The sequence below is a fragment of the Coregonus lavaretus genome, assembly GCF_964263955.1.
Source record: "Coregonus lavaretus genome assembly, chromosome: 10".
Lineage (NCBI taxonomy): Eukaryota > Metazoa > Chordata > Actinopteri > Salmoniformes > Salmonidae > Coregonus > Coregonus lavaretus.
In genome coordinates, this window is record NC_139997.1 from 25,937,814 (window position 1) to 25,956,559 (window position 18,746).

The 18,746-nt window shown below is 40.7% G+C and overlaps 1 protein-coding gene across 2 annotated transcripts in view; it reads left to right on the forward strand.

Annotated features, from left to right (window-relative positions):
• Positions 1 to 3,156: 3,156 nt before the first annotated feature.
• The window catches only part of LOC311136401 (E3 ubiquitin-protein ligase TTC3-like), a 35,139-nt gene continuing 19,549 nt past the window's right edge, over positions 3,157 to 18,746 (forward strand). Inside the window, exons 1-16 of one of the 2 annotated variants that reach the window (XM_084170507.1) lie at positions 3,157 to 3,243; positions 3,888 to 3,974; positions 4,122 to 4,164; positions 4,448 to 4,604; positions 4,711 to 4,792; positions 4,885 to 4,938; positions 8,027 to 8,159; positions 8,745 to 8,830; positions 9,879 to 9,973; positions 10,370 to 10,432; positions 10,535 to 10,589; positions 11,229 to 11,415; positions 12,086 to 12,131; positions 12,226 to 12,331; positions 14,248 to 14,284; positions 17,278 to 17,341. In XM_084170507.1, the coding sequence (XP_084026633.1) occupies positions 3,912 to 3,974; positions 4,122 to 4,164; positions 4,448 to 4,604; positions 4,711 to 4,792; positions 4,885 to 4,938; positions 8,027 to 8,159; positions 8,745 to 8,830; positions 9,879 to 9,973; positions 10,370 to 10,432; positions 10,535 to 10,589; positions 11,229 to 11,415; positions 12,086 to 12,131; positions 12,226 to 12,331; positions 14,248 to 14,284; positions 17,278 to 17,341 (1,271 nt within the window). In that variant the 5' untranslated portion in view covers positions 3,157 to 3,243; positions 3,888 to 3,911. The other variant, XM_084170508.1, reaches the window with a different exon arrangement.

Here is an 18,746-nt window from a genome sequence, read left to right on the forward strand (position 1 = left end):
CTATAGAGGGTGGAATAGTTCAATACCTCCGGAGTCAATGTCAGTTGGCTTTTCATAACCAGGCACTCAGAGGTCGAAACAGCAGGTCCGAGAGAGAGAGAGAGAGAGAGAAGGGGTTGAAACAGCAGGTCCGAAACAAGGTAGCATGCCCGGTGAATCAGGTCAGGTGTCCACAGCTGCAGGCAGAACAACAGAACTGGATCAGCAGTACAACCGCGGGTGGACTGGTGACAGAGACAGCCAGGAGTCGTCAGGCCAGGTAGTCCTGAGGCATGGTCGGGCTCAGGTCCTCCGGGAGGGGAGACATAGAGAGAAAGAGAGCGATAGAGGGGAATTAGAGAAAGCAGTGGCGATTTTAGCATGTAAATCTTGGTGGGGCAAACTCCCCACATTTATTTTAGATGCATGCCAGCATAGCCACTACACAACACTAAACAATACATTAATTGCACTATAAGGGTGCCAAACGATGCCGACAAACTGTTAGAGTCCCAACACCTTACCACTGCTACACCTGGCGATCAGCGGAGCCTTGTCTGGCAGCGAAACAGTTAATTCAGCCTCATTTACTGCCTTTTAAAAAAACATAGCTGATATGGCTGACTTGCTTAATCAAATGTGGTTTCTACTCACAATTGAGATGTACAAACTATGGCATAAGGGGATGACAAGCGGATAAGAGGCAATCCGTAATTTAGATTAAGACATTAATGAGCGAGCTAGGACGGACGTAGTCAATATAACTATTTGTTCAGCCCTTTTGAAATGTACGGCGACAGAATTCAGAACATGGGCCGTTCTTACAGTATTCTCCCTGTACACCAAGTCAGAACCGTAGGATAAATAAAGGGGGCATATAAGCAGACAATGAAAGCTCTTACAATATTCGATGATGACATTTCTCTAGAACAGGCTATAAGCTAAATGTGCACCACCAAGTCAACAGTAGGCTAAGTTATGAGGTGAAAAGGGAGCAAATTATTAGAGTGAGGCACATGGGCTACTAACAGCTTACTACACAACATACACTTAGTATTACTTTCTTAGCTCCAGTATACATATCTCCCTGGCATATTACATCATTTATGCAGCAGCATACAATACATTTCTGGACTCACCTTGTTGTGCTGTGCTCACTTGAACAGGAAGGTGGCGCAGCGGTCCTTCTTGTGGTCTCTAGAAAGAGGCCCAAAATCCCGACTTGGAATTCAGAGTTGGATGACCGTTCAAAATTATTTTCCCAGTCGGAGCTAGTTTTATCTGAGTTCCCAGTTGTCTTGAACTCACTGAAGTCTGAGATTTCCCAGATCCGAGTTTCCAGTTGTTTTGAACGTGGCAGAAGTCATTCTGGATTGACAGCATGGCCAATGTATTCAAACTTTTGTGGCCCATGGCATAACCCCCTTTTTCGTGATATCCAATTGGTAGTTACGATCTTGTCTCATCGCTGCAATTCCCCTACGGACTCGGCGAAGGTCGAGAACCATGCTGCCGCGCTGCTTCTTGACACACTGCTCGCTTCACCCGGAAGCCAGCTGCACCAATGTGTCAGAAGAAACACTGTCGAACTGACGACCGAAGTCGACCGACCGGCCCGCCACAAGGAGTCACTAGAGCACGATGAGATAAGGACATCCCGGCCGGCCAAACCCTCCCCTAACCCGGACGACGCTGGGCCAATTGTGCGCCGTCCTATGGGTCTCCTGGTCACGGCCGGCTGTGACACAGCCTGGTATCGAATCCTGGGCTGCAGTGGTGCCTTAGCACTCATTGTTGAATTTGCGATTTCCAACTTGTTGTGTAATGTTTATGTCCAATGGCCGATGAGCACCGATACGTTTTATCTATAATTTCTCTTCATATGACAAAGATTTAAAAAGGATTTGCCAGTAGATTGCCGACTTGATGCATGATGATGACTGCTTGTCTAGCTTGCTAGCTAAGATTTAGAAAGTATGATGTTGACATGATCAGTCCAATTAAAGCTAAGGTAGATATAACATGATTTTACATCACTTTATCTGTGGCCAATGACCTTGAGCCTTCTTGGATGGGCACTTCTAATGTAAGTCTATGGCAGCACCCAAGGGGCTTGAATTTTCGATCTCTACCCGTAGATTTTGCGGTGACGTAGTGTCCCCATGAGTGACAGAACACTGAGCCAATCACGGCGCAACTAGAGAACATTACCAGCCCCTACGCTCCGTATTTTCCGCTGGCTGCCCCACTACAGAAAGCACTGAGCTAGGCTGAAACACCTGCATTTTGGAGCTGCCTTACTCAAGAAACCAAAAAAGAGACCAAGTTTGTATGCGGCTTTATTAACTCAATGACTTTTTTTTACATTTTAGTCATTTAGCAGACGCTCTTATCCAGAGCGACTTACAGTTAGTGAGTGCATACATGATCTTTTTTAATTTTTCATACTATTTTTCATACCCCGGTGGGAATCAAACCCACAACCCTGGCTCTTTGCAAACACCATGCTCTACCAACTGAGCTACATCCCTGCCGGCCATTCCCTCCCCTACCCTAGACGACGCTGGGCCAATTGTGCGCCGCCCCATGGGTCTCCCGGTCACAGCCGGCTACGACAGAGCCTGGATTTGAACCAGGATCTCTAGTGGCACAGCTAGCACTGCGATGCAGTGCCTTAGACCACTGCGCCACTCGGGAGACATTGTTGGCAAACTGATATGTGTCATGTATTAATGCCAAAATAACATGCAAAACAGAAGAAGAAAAAACAACAATGGTGGGGCAGCCCCACCTGCCCTGAATGACACGTCGCCACTGAGAGAGAGCATGCCTAAAATCACGCAATACACCAGTTAAGAGTTGACAGTAGTTCAAAACCATTAATACTTCCAGCAACAGTGTTGGTATTGTTTTAGTTTTTTTGAAACTACAACTCTTAACTGGTGTAGTAGTAAAAATAAAAATAAAATGAGACAGTAAAACGATCTTTGTTAATTGATTTCACTAATAAATTATATTTTTCAATACGTGTATGTTTGTCCCTTTAAACTATTATTGTGATTTTAAATCTGAAAAACGTCCTGTAGGAGTCAAGTAAAATAAAAATCAGTGAGACTTTTATTTTGAAATGTTGCCGCATGTATGTTGACGTGACATTCATGTCACAATGTTCACAATGCCAGCAACGCCTGACCTGTGGTAAACTGAGCATGTCGCCATAAAATACAAGTGAAAATTCTTTTAGGAAGAGAACAAGAAAGGCAGGTTGGTGTATGCTGTACATTCTTTTTTTGTAGCTTGTGTAACTGTGCTTCACGCTCGAGATAGCTAAATGTTTTTTTTCCGCTGCAAAGACAGGTAAGAATTGCGCGAAGTTGCTAGCTAGCCAAACGATTGCTTAACGTTAGCTAACTTTCAAGGTGAGTTCGAGGGTCCTTGCAGTCAGCCAGATGCCCCCCCCCACAGTTAGCTAACCAAACAATGATTCACTATTAGATGGATATATAACTTCGCTATCTATTCATCTATACTTTTGTTAGGAAACACAATTGAGTTGTAACGTTTGTTAGCCAAGTTATTTGAACGCGGAACTAGCTATCATTTTGGTTTAGTTAACTAACGTAACGTAACGTTACTAACGTCGTTAGCCATCTCCAAACATAGCTACCTAGTTAGCCTGTTTTAGCCCCGTCATGTGGTACGTTAACTTGGTACACGTTCGTTGAGTAGTACTAGCTAGTTAGCATTAGCTAGTTAGCATTAGCTAGTTAGCATTAGCTAGTTAGCATTAGCTAGTTAGCTAAGTTGGCTAGTTTGTTGATATAATTTAGGTAGCTAGATCATTTAATGTTATCTAACTAGTTAACATTTAGTGTGTATTGTCACTGGACTAAATCTGTATGATTTAGTTTGGTTGTTTCAGACTTCCCAAAATGTCAGATTCAGACTCCGGTCCAGAGTTTGTGGACTGCGACATCAGACACGGGGCGAAACTTGTGAGTAACAAGGATGGTTGACTGTCATTTGAAATAGTGAAGTAATTTAGGACAGGAGAGCTTACTAGATACATTTGAAAATAGACAATGTAATAAATATAATGTAGCAGTACGTCATTATATTATTAACATCGTTTTCTTCACCAGATCTATGACATAGACAGTCCCTTTGTAGCCCTACAACCTCCAGGTAAGAAGTAGAACATCTGCTAAACATGTGTATGTGACCAATACGATTTGATTTTGAGAACACTAACTAGTTCCTTACACATAAATACCTAGCTAGCTAGTACTGACACACACTCACTGTGGTTGGAAATGGGTATTGGGAGTGGACAGGAGTGATCCAGACCCTCCACTATCAGAGAGTACAAACATATTTTCAAGGTGGAGGTTGATGTGTGATTGAAGATTAAATGGAAAAAATAACTTACATTTTCATTTGTAAACACATTCTGTGTTTTATGTTGCAGATGTTATATATGAGCGATGGAATAAAATCCCTGTCATTTTGAAAAAGAAGGCGGCCCAGTTGATGCAATTGTGTGCCTTTTGGTACCACATTCTGCTGCGTCAAGAGAATCACAACACCACACGCTGGGCTGTTCAAGTGGGCTTCCTAGACTCAAAGTAAGAACAATGACTTGCAAACTAATTGTAACTCCCCTGCCTCACATTTGTCATTCCTTAGTACAGAGTGTTAATGCCCACTTTTTTTTATTTTTACTTTCTCTAGCGTCAGCAATGACTTGAGTCTGAAGAGACTGCACAAGATAGAAATATTGGAAGCTATCCTCAGAGCGATGGAAAAAGGATGTGTACGTTCCTTGTTAAAATCAAAATTGAACCATACAGGAATTGCAGTGTTGAATCTGAGAATGCTCATGTTGTCACTTGTTTTCTCTTCCAGTTATTAGAAGATCAAACAAGGCATATGATCTGGATAAGCAATAAATTTAACTTGGTAAGTGTAATGCATGCCTATGCCGCATTGAAAATGAAAATATGATACATTTTCAGTGCTTTCTCTTGCTCATATCTTACAAAAATGTTTGAGCAACATGGTGTCTTCTCTATTTTCTAATGTTGAAGTATCCACTCAGCACAGTAGTTATTCATAAGAAAACAATAATGTGCTCTTCATGCCTGGAAAATGGGGCAACATGCTACTTAGTGTTTGTGAGGCAGCCACAGAGTGGGGTGCCAATATTCATTGTTTTAAGAACTCAGGAATCTATTTACACCCTGCTGGTACATAGCCAAGCAAAGGAAACAGAAACGTCCTGTTTGGTGCTCTTAAATGTGAATCGCTGATTGCATTATCAAATTTGATTTGTCACATGCGCCGAATACAACAGGTGTAGACCTTACAGTGAAATGCTTACTTACAAGCCCTTAACCAACAATGCCGTTTTAAGAAAAATAAGTCTTAAGTAAACAATAGATACAGTTGAAGTCGAAAGTTTACATACACTTAGGTCGGAGTCATTAAAACTCGTTTTTCAACCACTCCACAAATGTCTTGTTAACAAACTATAGTTTTGGCAAGTCGGTTAGGACATCTACTTTGTGCATGACACAAGTCATTTTTCCAACAATTGTTTACAGACAGATTATTTAAGTTATAATTCACTGTATCACAATTCCAGTGGGTCAGAAGTTTACATACACTAAGTTGACTGTGCCTTTAAACAGCTTGGAAAATTCCAGAAAATGATGTCATGGCTTTAGAAGCTTCTGATAGGCTAATTGACATCATTTGAGTCAATTGGAGGTGTACCTGTGGATGTATTTCAAGGCCTACCTTCAAACTCAGTGCCTATTTGCTTGACATCATGGGAAAATCAAAAGAAATCAGCTAAGACCTCAGAAAACGGTACAAACAATAGTACGCAACTATAAACACCATGGGACCACGCAGCGGTCATACCGTTCAGGAAGGAGACGCGTTCTGTCTCCTAGAGATGAACGTACTTTGGTGCGAAAAGTGCAAATCATTCCCAGAACAACAGCAAAGGACCTTGTGAAGATGCTGGAGGAAACGGGTACAAAAGTATCTATATCCACAGTAAAACGAGTCCTATATCGACATAACCTCAAAGGCCGCTCAGCAAGGAAGAAGCCACTGCTCCAAAACCGCCATAAAAAGCCAGACTACGGTTTGCAACTGCACATGGGGACAAAGATCGTACTTTTTGGAGAAATGTCCTCTGGTCTGATGACACAAAAATAGAACTGTTCGGCCATAATGACCATCGTTATGTTTGGAGGAAAAAGGGGGTGGCTTGTAAGCCGAAGAACACCATCCCAACCGTGAAGCATGGGGGTGGCAGCATCATGCTGTGGGGGTGCTTTGCTGCAGGAGGGACGGGTGCAATTCACAAAATAGATGGCATCATGAGGAAGGAAAATTATGTGGATATATTAAAGCAACAGCTCAAGACCTCAGTCAGGAAGTTAAAGCTTGGTCGCAAATGGGTCTTCCAAATGGACAATGACCCCAAGCATACTTCCAAAGTTGTGGCAAAATGGCTTAAGGACAACAAAGTCAAGGTATTGGAGTGGCCATCACAAAGCCCTGACCTCAATCCTATAGAAGATTTGTGGGCAGAACTGAAAAAGCATGTGTGAGCAAGGAGGCCTACAAACCTGACTCAGTTACACCAGCTCTGTCAGGAGGAATGGGCAAAAATTCACCCAACTTATTGTGGGAAGCTTGTGGAAGGGCACCCGAAACGTTTGACCCAAGTTAAGCAATTTAAAGGCAATGCTACCAAATACTATTCAGTGTATGTGAACTTCTGACCCACTGGGAATGTGATGAAAGAAATAAAAGCTGAAATAAATTATTCTCCCTACTATTATTCTAACATTTCACATTCTTAAAATAAAGTGGTGATCCTAACTGACCTAAGTCAGGGAATTTTTACTAGGATTAAATGTCAGGAATTGTGAAAAACTGAGTTTAAATGTATTTGGCTAAGGTGTATGTAAACTTCCGACAACTGTAAGTAAAAAATAAAAGCATTAAAATAACAGTAGCGAGGCTATATACAGGGGGTACTGGTACAGAGTCAATGTGCAGGGGCACCGGTTATAAGTCACCCTCAACCTGATTTGTCGCATGGAATATCTAGCAACCTGGTGCGCATTATCTTCCCACCCATTGCCGATTTGGTGTATTGTCTTATGGTTGCCGTGGAGTCGCCTAGGCAGAGAGCTCTGTAAATATTGTACACAATTATATATATTTAGGTTTTTTTGGTCTTGACTCAGTTGCAGAATCGGGATGAAAAGTATATATTTTTTGGCTTATAGCTAGCAAGCTGGATGGTTGTTTGGATTCAAATAATGCAGCCCCGGATTTGTTTAATTTGTCGGGAAGAATTGCAGTAAGTACTGCATGCTGTGTCCAGAGATTGCAGAAGAGGCTCAGGAACTGTTCTTAACCGTTTACATTTTTACATTTTAGTCATTTAGCAGACGCTCTTATCCAGAGCGACTTACAGGAGCAATTAGGGTTAAGTGCCTTGCTCAAGGGCACATCGACAGATTTTTCACCTAGTCGGCTCGGGGATTAGAACCAGCGACCTTTCGGTTACTGGCACAACGCTCTTAACCACTAAGCTACCTGCTGCCCACTGCCAAGATGTGGTGGCTTTTCAGCAGCCGTGGCATCACCCAGGTGAGGACCAGTACCTACGGAAGAGTGGGTCCTATGGAGGAACTGACTGTCGGAGAAGCGGAAGTGGTACACTGATGAAGCGGCCCGGGCCTGTTAGACTTTGTCTCTCTCAGGCTGTACCATCGATGCCCCCTCCGCTGAAGCTACACTGCCTTTCCAATACAAACTGCCTCAACCCCCACCCTTTCATCCGAAGCCAAAATGGAGACGTTCAATCTCCATCTGTACCATCTCAATTTAAAAAAACAAACATGTTTTATGTGCTTTGAATTTATTTTCTGTAGTAAAAAGCGCTATACAAGTTAATAATTATTGGGAGGATGGTTAAGACTAAAATGTGTTTTGTTGACTGGTAACTCTGTGGCAGCATGTGCCAGAGGTCCTGGACGAAGCGATACACTGGCTGGAGCGGACAGGAGAGCCCCGCATCAAGCAGCGGGTTGAGGAGCTGGGCCCCAGAGGGAACTGCTTTGCCGCCCTGCAGCTCATCTTCACTGAGTGTAAGAACCACTCAGTCAGGCAGTGTGTCCTCCATTGCTGTTAATATGGTGGTCTGATGATATACTGTCTGTGTAAGCCTCATAACGATGTGTTTTTACAGCCTTCTCACACTAGATCTTATACCCATTCAGGGCTTAGTGGTAGGTAGCTTAGAGGCTGAAAGGTAAAACATGGTAGATATGTTAGAGCAGTGGTATTCAAACTTTTTCAGCTGATTACCAATTCATTTTTTTTAAAAATCAAATAACGTTCAATTCATTACATGTAATTTTTGTAATCAAAATTAAGAACCAATAAATACCTGAGGTTATTTCTGAAATGTTTGTATATTGTCCCATACAATCTGTATTCTTAACTGTTTGCCCCCCCCCCCCCCCCCCAAAAAAAAACAAAAATACAATTTGTATTTTATTTGGTGACCCCCACTGCAATTCCCTTGTGATCCCGACTTTGAATCCATTGGGCTAGAGTTTAGAGGTTTGACAGGTTACTGGGAATAAAATATGACATGGTTTATCCTGCTCTGGCTACTTGGTTAACAGTGAATGGGTCCCAATACGAACATGAACTTCTTCTCTCATCAGATTCCCACTATACACAGGCTATGGGAGTCAACAGAAAAAAAATGATGCGAGAGCTTGCACAGGGCCCCTGCCAATGGTCTATTGAGGTAAGAAAAAACCCCTGTAATTTATCATAATTTGTCATCCTTTAAGGACCCAATGCCCTCTCCTTATTTTATGTAAAGATGGTGACGATTGTAGTAATTCGGTTGGAACCAACATTTCTGAACAGAACCACAATTTGTTCCGATCAGCAAATAATGTTCTGAACCGGTTCGAACCAAAAAAGTACTGTTTATATTGTTCCTTTTTTTAGCCTGTGAAATAACATATTTATTTTATTATGCGGGTGGGGAGAGAGCGAGAGAGGGTTGAGGAGGGTTGAAGCGCTGGGAATCTTGTTATGACATGCATTATCTAAATTACGTCCACAAAATTATACCTAGGAAGAGTGGCTTCTATAGAGGAACTTTGCATTTCCTTTGAGCTAGCTAACAAGCTTGTGTGCAGAGTGGCACCAGAATAAAAAAATATGTTTTTTGTTGTTAATAAATCCAACGTGAAATGTGATAACTAGGTCTATAGAATCCTTAACTAGCATTGAAAAAGTTAATCCATTCTTCTGTAGCTAATTAAAAATCTATCTTCTGAATCAAGCTTGTAACGTCAGCACAGTAGTCTATTCTTTGGGAGGGGCAGGTAGCCTAAACATGCACAGGCAAAGGTTTTCATTTTGCAGGCAGATCCTGGAATAAGTTTCTGAGTAACCGAGTGAGGGCTTTGCATAGGCACTTTGTTAAGGTGTGTTGTGGGACTAGAAAAAAATTCCTGGAACGTAAAATAACTTTATTAACCGGTTCCCATGCTTTTAAAATAACGGCGACGTTCCGGAACGGTATGGATCACTTTCTTTCCATTTATATTTCTTCAACAATTTTGTTATTTTCCAGTTTTCTGTTCTATTCCCTGAACCGGATCCAACCCCTGATAATGTTTTAGAAGATGTACAGTACAGCAGATAATGTATTTTTGTGATTAACTAAGTTGATAGATATGATTTACACTAACCTATCTCTGGATTTACATTACATTCATTCTGTTGACGTGTTTTCTATTAGGATTTTGTAAACTTTTTCCCCCTCCTTATTTGCGCAGAAAAGTGAAGAGATGAAGACTAGAGGAAATGATCAATTTCAGAAAAAGAAATATGATGCAGCAGTCAAGTGTTACTCAAAAGCCATCAAATATCAGTAAGTTGTATTTTTTAGTGGTTTTAACATCTGATTTACATACTATTTGTATGTTTGAGGACAATATAACAAGTCAGGCAGTTTCCCATGTTCTCTGATTATCTGTGCATTACCTCTTCCCAATGTGTTATTGTCCCTGGTGTCAAGGTACCTTTGATTTCATGGGGTATCCATGTGTTTTATTCAAGTGACTAACACCCTGCTGAACATGTCAATTTATGGCACCATAAATGTCTCTGAAGTGTAAACACTACTTGACCTCTATCACGACTTTCTTTCCCATTTTGTCTGTCAAAATGGACCAGAATGGGATACTTTGACTACTCATAAATAATCTTTATTTGTATGTCATTGAATTCATTATTGTTTGATAACATAATCCTATCTATTTTTCAGCCCTGAAAACCACATTATCTATGGGAACCGAGCGCTTTGCTATATCCGTAGTGAAAAATATCTGTAAGTCCTTCACAAACTATAAACAAACCTGTTTGTGTAGGACACTGTTACACAGACCCGTTAAACATGTTTACTGATCAAAGGCATTATTTGTTGTTACAGAAAAGCTGTTGGTGATGGAAAACGAGCCACTTTAATACAACCAGAGTGGGCAAAGGTAAGCAATTTGTAAGTCGCTCTGGATAAGAGCGTCTGCTAAATGACGCAAATGTAAATGTAATTCTCCCAGTCACATCTGAATTTCCAGTGCGATTGCCCTCAGCTTAAAGGGATATTTCAGGATTTATCTACTTCCTCAGAGTCAGATGAACTCGTGGATACCATTTTTGTCTCTGCGTATGCTAGCTGTTCCCATAGACTTCCAGTCATGCTAATGCTAGTTAGCAATTCTGCTAAAGCTAGTTGGCAACTTCCTTCAAACGCAGAGACATAAAAATGGTATCCACAAATTCATCTGACCCTGGGGAAGTAGATAAAGGGCTTCGTTGCCAAAATCCCGAACTATCCCTTTAAGCAAGGTTTATCAGAAATTTCTGAGGATCAAACCCACTGATGGTGGTGAAATGAATACATTTTAATGAGCTCTTTGTTCTGATTGACTGACAAGCTAGCTAGTTCTATTGAACTGAAATCGAAATGTTTTTTTCAGTGTGAGATGCCTCAACACTCTACAAAAAGGATATGTGGCGTGATTGTAATGGAATGTTAATGCCCAAAGTACCAACATTCCTAAAAAGATGTCTGTATGGCTGTGAATTATGGTATCTTCCCCTCCCCTGTGGTCTGTGTATGGCAGGGTCACTACCGGTACTGTGAGGCGCTGTTCCTCCTGGGGGAACACAAGCGGGCGATAGAGGCCAACGAGTGGGGCCAGACCCTGTGCAAGGCTGACTCAGAGGGCATGAAGGACCTGCTGCAGCAATATGCCAAGTTCAACATAGAGATCGAGGAGAGCAAGCGCCACCAGGCAGAGGAACGCAAAGGTAACGGGGAAATTCATCCACTGAACTTCATATTAAAACCAGCTGATCTTGTAGGAAACCATAAGAATTACTAGGATAAATTCGGGGGTGATTGTAAAATGTGGCTTGTGGTTACCAAGACTAATTTGGCGCCTTGTAAAACTCCTAGCGATTACCATGACCAATCAGAGGGACGGTTAAAAACCCTCACCAGAGCTTGTCCCATTTGCAGTGCATTCTTCATGCGAAGACCGATACACCTCTGTCATATGCTGACAGTGGCCATAGATTTTTTGCATAACCAATAGTAGGAAGTGGGGGTGGCTAATCCTAACCCTACCCAGAGGGTGCCTTCATATTAAGACATTAAGTTCAGTTCCTTTGGGGGAAGATATGGAGGAGAAACATCTTTGTTTATGTTGTGGTCAAACAGAAGTAGCCTACAATGTCCTGCCATTGGTTTACGGTATGTATTTCCTTTCATTACTCTTGTAATCTGAGTCTTGGGTAGGTTGTGGTTGTTTTACCAGCTCTGTTCCTTGTTCCTCAAAAGCAGTTTTTCCTCTAAATTGTTCTAAGTTTAGAATTGTTTGTTGAAAGATCTAGTCTGGTTTTGCTAGATCATTCAGTCTGTATGTAATATCTTTGATTGTGATGTTTCTTTTCATGTGTATAAACTATTCATTTCTAGTTGGAAGACTGAATAAAACTGCAGCTAAGAAAGTTTCAAGTAGAAGGTATGTACAATAGTGTTTACGAACCAATGGCAATCATGCATTTGTGGATCATTTTGAATTTGTGTAACCCTGGTGTTTTTACTGTTATCTACAGAACAGAGAGTACCACCAGAGCAGACACAACAGAGTCACAACAACAGACTGCTAAACCCACCAGTAAGGTTGAGCCTTCCACTAAAAACACTGCTCCTGAGAACAAGGTCAGTTACTCAGACCTCAGCCTCAACTTTCAGTACCCTAATCTATGAATTACATTCAGGGTGACACATTTTGTCCACAAAAAAGTCCTTGCAGAGTACAAACAGGACTTAATCCAAGAGTAGTTTCAAGTACAGCAACTGGTGATTGTGTTGTGCACTGATCAATGAGCTGTTTGATCAGCTATAGAATTGACATCATCTCATGGACATTGTAATGTTTCAAAATAAGTCCTGTTGTGAGTAATACTGTTAGGACTGTTTTGCAGACCAAATGCACTGAACAAATATATAAATGCAACATGTAAAGTGTTGGTCCCATGTTTCATGAGCTGAAATAAAAGATCCCAGACATTTTCCATAGGCACAAAAAGCTTAGTTCTCTCAAATTTGGTGCACAAATTTGTTTACATCCCTGTTAGTGAGCATTTCTCCAGCCACCCAGACAGCTGATGAAAATGTGGGTTTGCACAACCAAAGAATTTCTGCACAAACTGTCAGAAATCATTTCAGGGACGCCTGCGTGCTCGTCGTCCTCACCAGGGTCTTGACCTGACTGCAGCTTGGCGTCATAACAGACTTTGTTGGGTATTTTTCAGTAGACCATACAGAGCCATTGTACCGAGTGATACACAAGGTCAGACCATAGGTTAAACATAGTAAATATTTTAAGACTATAAAGATTAAAACATAGTTAATCATAAAGACAAGCAGTACGACTAAGTGAATACGGAGTGTGGTACACAAGGAGGGAGCCAGAGTCAGGACATGGCTCTTGATTGATATACTGTTATGTATGAGGCATTGCATTAGGAATGTCTTAAATGTATATAGTCGAGAATTGGTTATAGACCTGCCATGTTTAAACTATATTTAAGTATCGATAAATATGTTTTAGAATAAACAGAGCAGAGCCAGGAGATGGCTCTGTTATTTTGTACATGAGAAAGCTTTGTTCTGCCACTATTGTTTTCAAACTGAATATATAGGAGGAGAAGTCAGATTTCGCCACTATCATAAATAGAGTGGGCGGAGCAGTCAAAATATGAAAGTTTGGAAACAATAGTGGAGAAACTGAACTGGGAAGGTTTAAGCTAAAAAGTATGTAAAATGAGCAGAAATGGAAATTGTATATAAACTGAGGGCCAAGTATTGGGAGTTAGTTGCTCTGCAGATCAGCTCGGCTTTTGTTGCTCTGTGTAATAAAGTATATCTTGATTCTACAAAAACTCTTTAAGAACTTTGATTTTTAATAAGTATATTGATAACATTTCTACGACAACTTCAGTGGGCAAATGCTCACTGGCACGCTGTTGAAGTGTGCTCTTCACGGATGAATCCCGGTTTCAACTGTACCAGGTAGATGGCGTTGTGTGGGCGAGTGGTATGCTGACGTCAACGTTGTGAACAGAGTGCCCCATGGTGGGGTTATGGTATTGGCAGGCATAAGCTACGAAAACAATAGCATTTTATCGATGGCAAATTGAATGCACAGAGATACCGTGACGAGATCCTGAGGCCCCATTGTCGTGCTATTCATCCGCCCCCATTTCTCATGTTTCAGCATGATAATGCACAGCCCCATGTCGCAAGGATCTGGACACAATTCCTGGAAGCTGAAAATGTCCCAGTTCTTCCATGGCCTGCATATTCACCAGACCTATGTCACCCATTGAGCTTGTTTGGGATGCTCTAGATTGACGTGTTCCAGTTCCCGTCAATATCCAGCAGCTCATATAAAATCCATAGATTAGGATCTAATGAATTTTAAATTCACAGATGTTCCTTATATGAACTGTAACTCAGTAAAATCGTTGAAATTGTTGCATATTGCGTTTTTCTATTTTTGTTCAGTCTGTCATCCATGTTTTAGGAATAATTGTTTATTTCTTAATTGTTTTTCATGTCACCAAACACAGGGCTCAGAAGTCAAGGTGGAAAGCCAGACACAACCAGGTAAGAGGTTTTTGGCTACTATTTCTAATTTGCTAGAAATTAACTCTTCTGTTAGGGTTGAAATGCACTGAACAACAATATAAACGCAACATGTAAAGTGCTGGTCCCATGTTTCATGCGCTGAAAAACATCCCAGAAATGTTCCATATGCACAAAAAGCATATTTCTCTCAAATGTTGTGTACAAATTTGTTTAAATCCCAGTCATTGAGCATTTTATCCTTTGTCAAGATAATCCATCCACCTGACAGGTATGGCATATCAAGAAGCTGATTAAATAGCATGATCATTACACAGGTGCACCTTGTTCTGGGGACTAAAAGGGGGGGGGGGGGCTGCTGAGGAGTATTTGTCTGTAATAAAGCCCTTTTGTGGGGACAAAATCATTGATTGGCTGGGCCTGGCTCCCCAGTGGGTGGGCCTATGCCCTCCCAGGCCCACCCATGTCTGCGCCCCTGCCCAGTCATGTGAAATCCATAGATTAGGGCCAAATTAATTTATTTCAATTGACTGATTTCCTTATATGAACTGTAACTCAGCAAAATCTTTGGAGTTGTTGCGTTTCTTTTTGTTCAGTTTAAATGGAAGCAAATATAGTTTGGCTTTTTTGTTTTTATGCATGTTATGTCTTTTTATGGTGTTGTGGGAACAAGGTTAAATCTATTAGATAGGTGACTCTTGGGAACCACAAGGTCTGAATACCAAGGATTCCAGTATGTCGAGGGAGCTTACTGAAGTTTATCTTAGAATGATTGATAGATGTAATATACTGACTTGGGGTACAAGTTAATACCATCAAAGAAGGGAGTGCCAACTGATGGTTACCAGATGTTGTGGAAGCAATATTACATTTACGTCATTTAGCAGACGCTCTTATCCAGAGCGACTTACAAATTGGTGCATTCACCTTATGATAGCCAGTGGGACAACCACTTTACAAAAATTTTAAAATTTTTATATATATTATTTATAATATATTTATTTAATATATAACATGGACTATAAGAAGATAGATTTTCTTTGTCTAGTAGTTCGGATGACAAGAGGCAAAGCATGTGCCATTTGTTAGACGAACCCGGTACTGTCTCTATTAAATATTTTGTATTAACTACCCATATAATTGTTTAAGTATACTATTGCATCCTGAATTACTTGACACCAGAGAAACTCATCATAACAATGCATTAAATACAATGCAGATGTTTAGGTTCCTCTAGAGATGCTTTTGATATACAGTACAAGTCAAAAGTTTGGACACACCTACTCACTCAAGGGTTTTTCTTTATTTTTACAATTTTCTACATTGTAGAATAATAGTGAAGACATCAAAACTATGAAATAACACATTAAATCATGTAGTAACCAAAACAATGTTAAACAAATCAAAAATGTATTTTATATTTGAGGTTCTTCAAATAGCCACCCTTTGCCTTGATGACAGCTTTGCACACTCTTGGCATTCTCTCAACCAGCTTCACCTGGAATGCTTTTCCAACAGTCTTGAAGGAGTTCCCACATATGCTGAGCACTTGTTGGCTGCATTTCCTTCACTCTGCGGTCCAACGCATCCCAAACCATCTCAATTGGGTTGAGGTTGGGTGATTGTGGATGCCAGGTCATGTGATGCAGCACTCCATCACTCTCCTTCTTGGTCAAATAGCCTTTACACAGCCTGGAGGTGTGTTGGGTCATTGTCCTGTTGAAAAACAAATGATAGTCCCACTAAGCGCAAACCAGATGTGATGGCGTATCGCTGCAGAATGCTGTGTTAGCCATGCTGGTTAAGTGTGCCTTGAATTCTAAATAAATCAGACAGTGTCACCAGCAAAGCACCATCCCACCACCTCCTCCATGCTTCACGGTGGGAACCACACATGCGGAGATCATCCGTTCACCTACACTGTCTCTCACAAAGACACGGCGGTTGGATCCAAAAATCTCACATTTCGACTCATCAGACTAAAGGACAGATTTCCACTGCTCGTGTTTCTTGGCCTGAGCAAGTCTCTTCTTCTTATTGGTGTCCTTTAGTAGTGGTTTCTTTGCAGCAATTCGACCATGAATGCCTGATTCACGCAGTCTCCTCTGAACAGTTGATGTTGAGATGTGTCTGTTACTTGAACTCTGTGAAGCATTTATTTGGGCTGCAATCTGAGGTGCATTTAACTCTAAGGAACTTGTGCTCTGCAGCAGAGGTAACTCTGGGTCTTCCTTTCCTGTGGCGGTCCTCATGAGAGCCAATTTCATCATGCCGCCTGATGGTTTTTGTGACTGCACTTGAAGAAACTTTCAAAGTTCTTGAAATGTTCCGTATTGACTGACCTTCATGTCTTTAAAGTAATGATGGATTGTTGTTTCTCTTTGCTTATTTGAGCTGTTCTTGCCATAATATGGACTTGGTCTTTTACCAAATAGGGCTATCTTCTGTATACCACCCGTACCTTGTCACAACACAACTGATTGGCTCAAAACGCATTCAGAAGGGAAGAAATTACACAAATTAACTTTTAAGAAAGCACACCTGTTAATTGAAATGCATTCCAGGTGACTACCTCATGAAGCTGGTTGAGAGAATGCCAAGTGTGCAAAGCTGTCATCAAGGCAAAGGGTGGCTATTTGAAGAATCTCAAATATAAAATATATTTTGATTTGTTTAACACTTTTTATTGTGTTACATGATTCAATATGTGTTATTTCATAGTTTTGATGTCTTCACTATTATTCTACAATGTAAAAAATGAAGAAAACCCTGGAATGAGTATGTGTGTCCAAACTTCTGACTGGTACTGTAAGTCAGTTGCTTATGTCAATACCTAACAAGTTCAGCCAGTTGTTGTCTTGCAGCCTATCATAACCTTCTGGTTGTTTTTGACTTCCTTGAGCTGTCTCTTTAAGAGCACATGCCACCACTTTCTTTGCCAAGTTGCTGGTTTTGCACAGGGAGCATCATGTTTTCTTCTCTGAGTTTTCAGAAGCTAACCCTTTTCTTCCTAGTGAAAGGTGCAGGAAGAGCACATTCGGTGGATAATAATACCAAGGCGCCTAAAGAGACGAAAGGGTGAGTTTTATGTTCAATCTTTTTTCAGGGTTTGTAATACATTAGGCTTACCTCACTGCCAGACCAACAGACCAGGTCTTCTGTTGAGTGGGGAAGAACGATTTATTGCAGTATATTGATCCCAAATGGGTATCTTTGGCGTAAAGCAATGCCGTTCAACTAGTGGTAAAGTTGGTGCATATGAACAGTAGGGTGTTGCACGGTATACCGAAACTTCAGTACTTTTTCGATACTAGAACATAAAATGGTTCGGTACTTCTGTCAGAGGTTGCATGTCATCTACTGATTGAGAGAGGTTTTTAATGTAAAGATATAGCCTAATCGTATTTGTAGTAGAAAGCAATGCGTTAGAAGAGTCAAATGCAACATTCATTTATGGCCAGCTATGTAAACGCTAACATTGATTTTATCCTGCAATAGATGTCGTTCAATTGGTAATATTCGTTTTTGTCTTCTAATGCCTCTTACGGGGAAAGTAATCATGTTACTGAGTTTGGGTAAGCCAAAAGTTAGATGACCGTTTACAATCGAACAGGTAACTGTAACAGATTACATTTAGAAAGTAACCTACCCAACCCTGACACCACTTATGCTGCACAGAAGTTAACACACTTGAATAGTGCAACACGGGATGTTGAAACTGTTAATTACTCTTGGCAAAATAAATTCCATTACAGGCTAGAACACTTTAAAATGTAAGAAGATACCGCTAGGTTCCAGCTTTGTAGGCTAACTTTCTATGCTAGCTTACAGCTGAAGCTAACATAAATTCAGTACCTTGAATTTTGATAATATGCTAATCATAACTCAAAATATTTCAGATTTCAAAGCTGATTGTCACAACTTTATTCAGTCTCCCCGCCTCCTCCAGATTATCTTTGTTCAAACCTCGAACTGACGGTGTGTGAATGACATCATGGGTCTTAAAGAGAGAGCACACTTTTATAAAAGAGATTGCTTCTTCTATGTAAATATTGTTGATCAGTATAATAGAAGTCCCAGATGGAAGGGAAGCAGATTTGTTTCTCATCTGTAGCCCCATGAAATCAGCCAAAACAAGCTCAATAACTCAATGCATGCACACATTCCTATTGAATATGCTTTCACCTGTATTGTGAATAGTCATATGCTACTTAATTTACCCAGTTTATCAATAGAGATTTGCCATTCAAATGAATGATTACCGTTATGTATTTTGGTTAAAAAAACAGCCAAATAGGTTCATTAATGCATGCATTAAAAAATGTAATGATATTGAACTCAAAAGATCTGTCTGGATCAAGTGCCATTCTGTGACTATGGCTAATAATACGCCTTTTTTTTTTTGCCGGAGTATTGTATCAAGTATCGTGATACCAAACCTGATTTATTTTTTAAATATATGGTGTCGTGACAACACTAATGA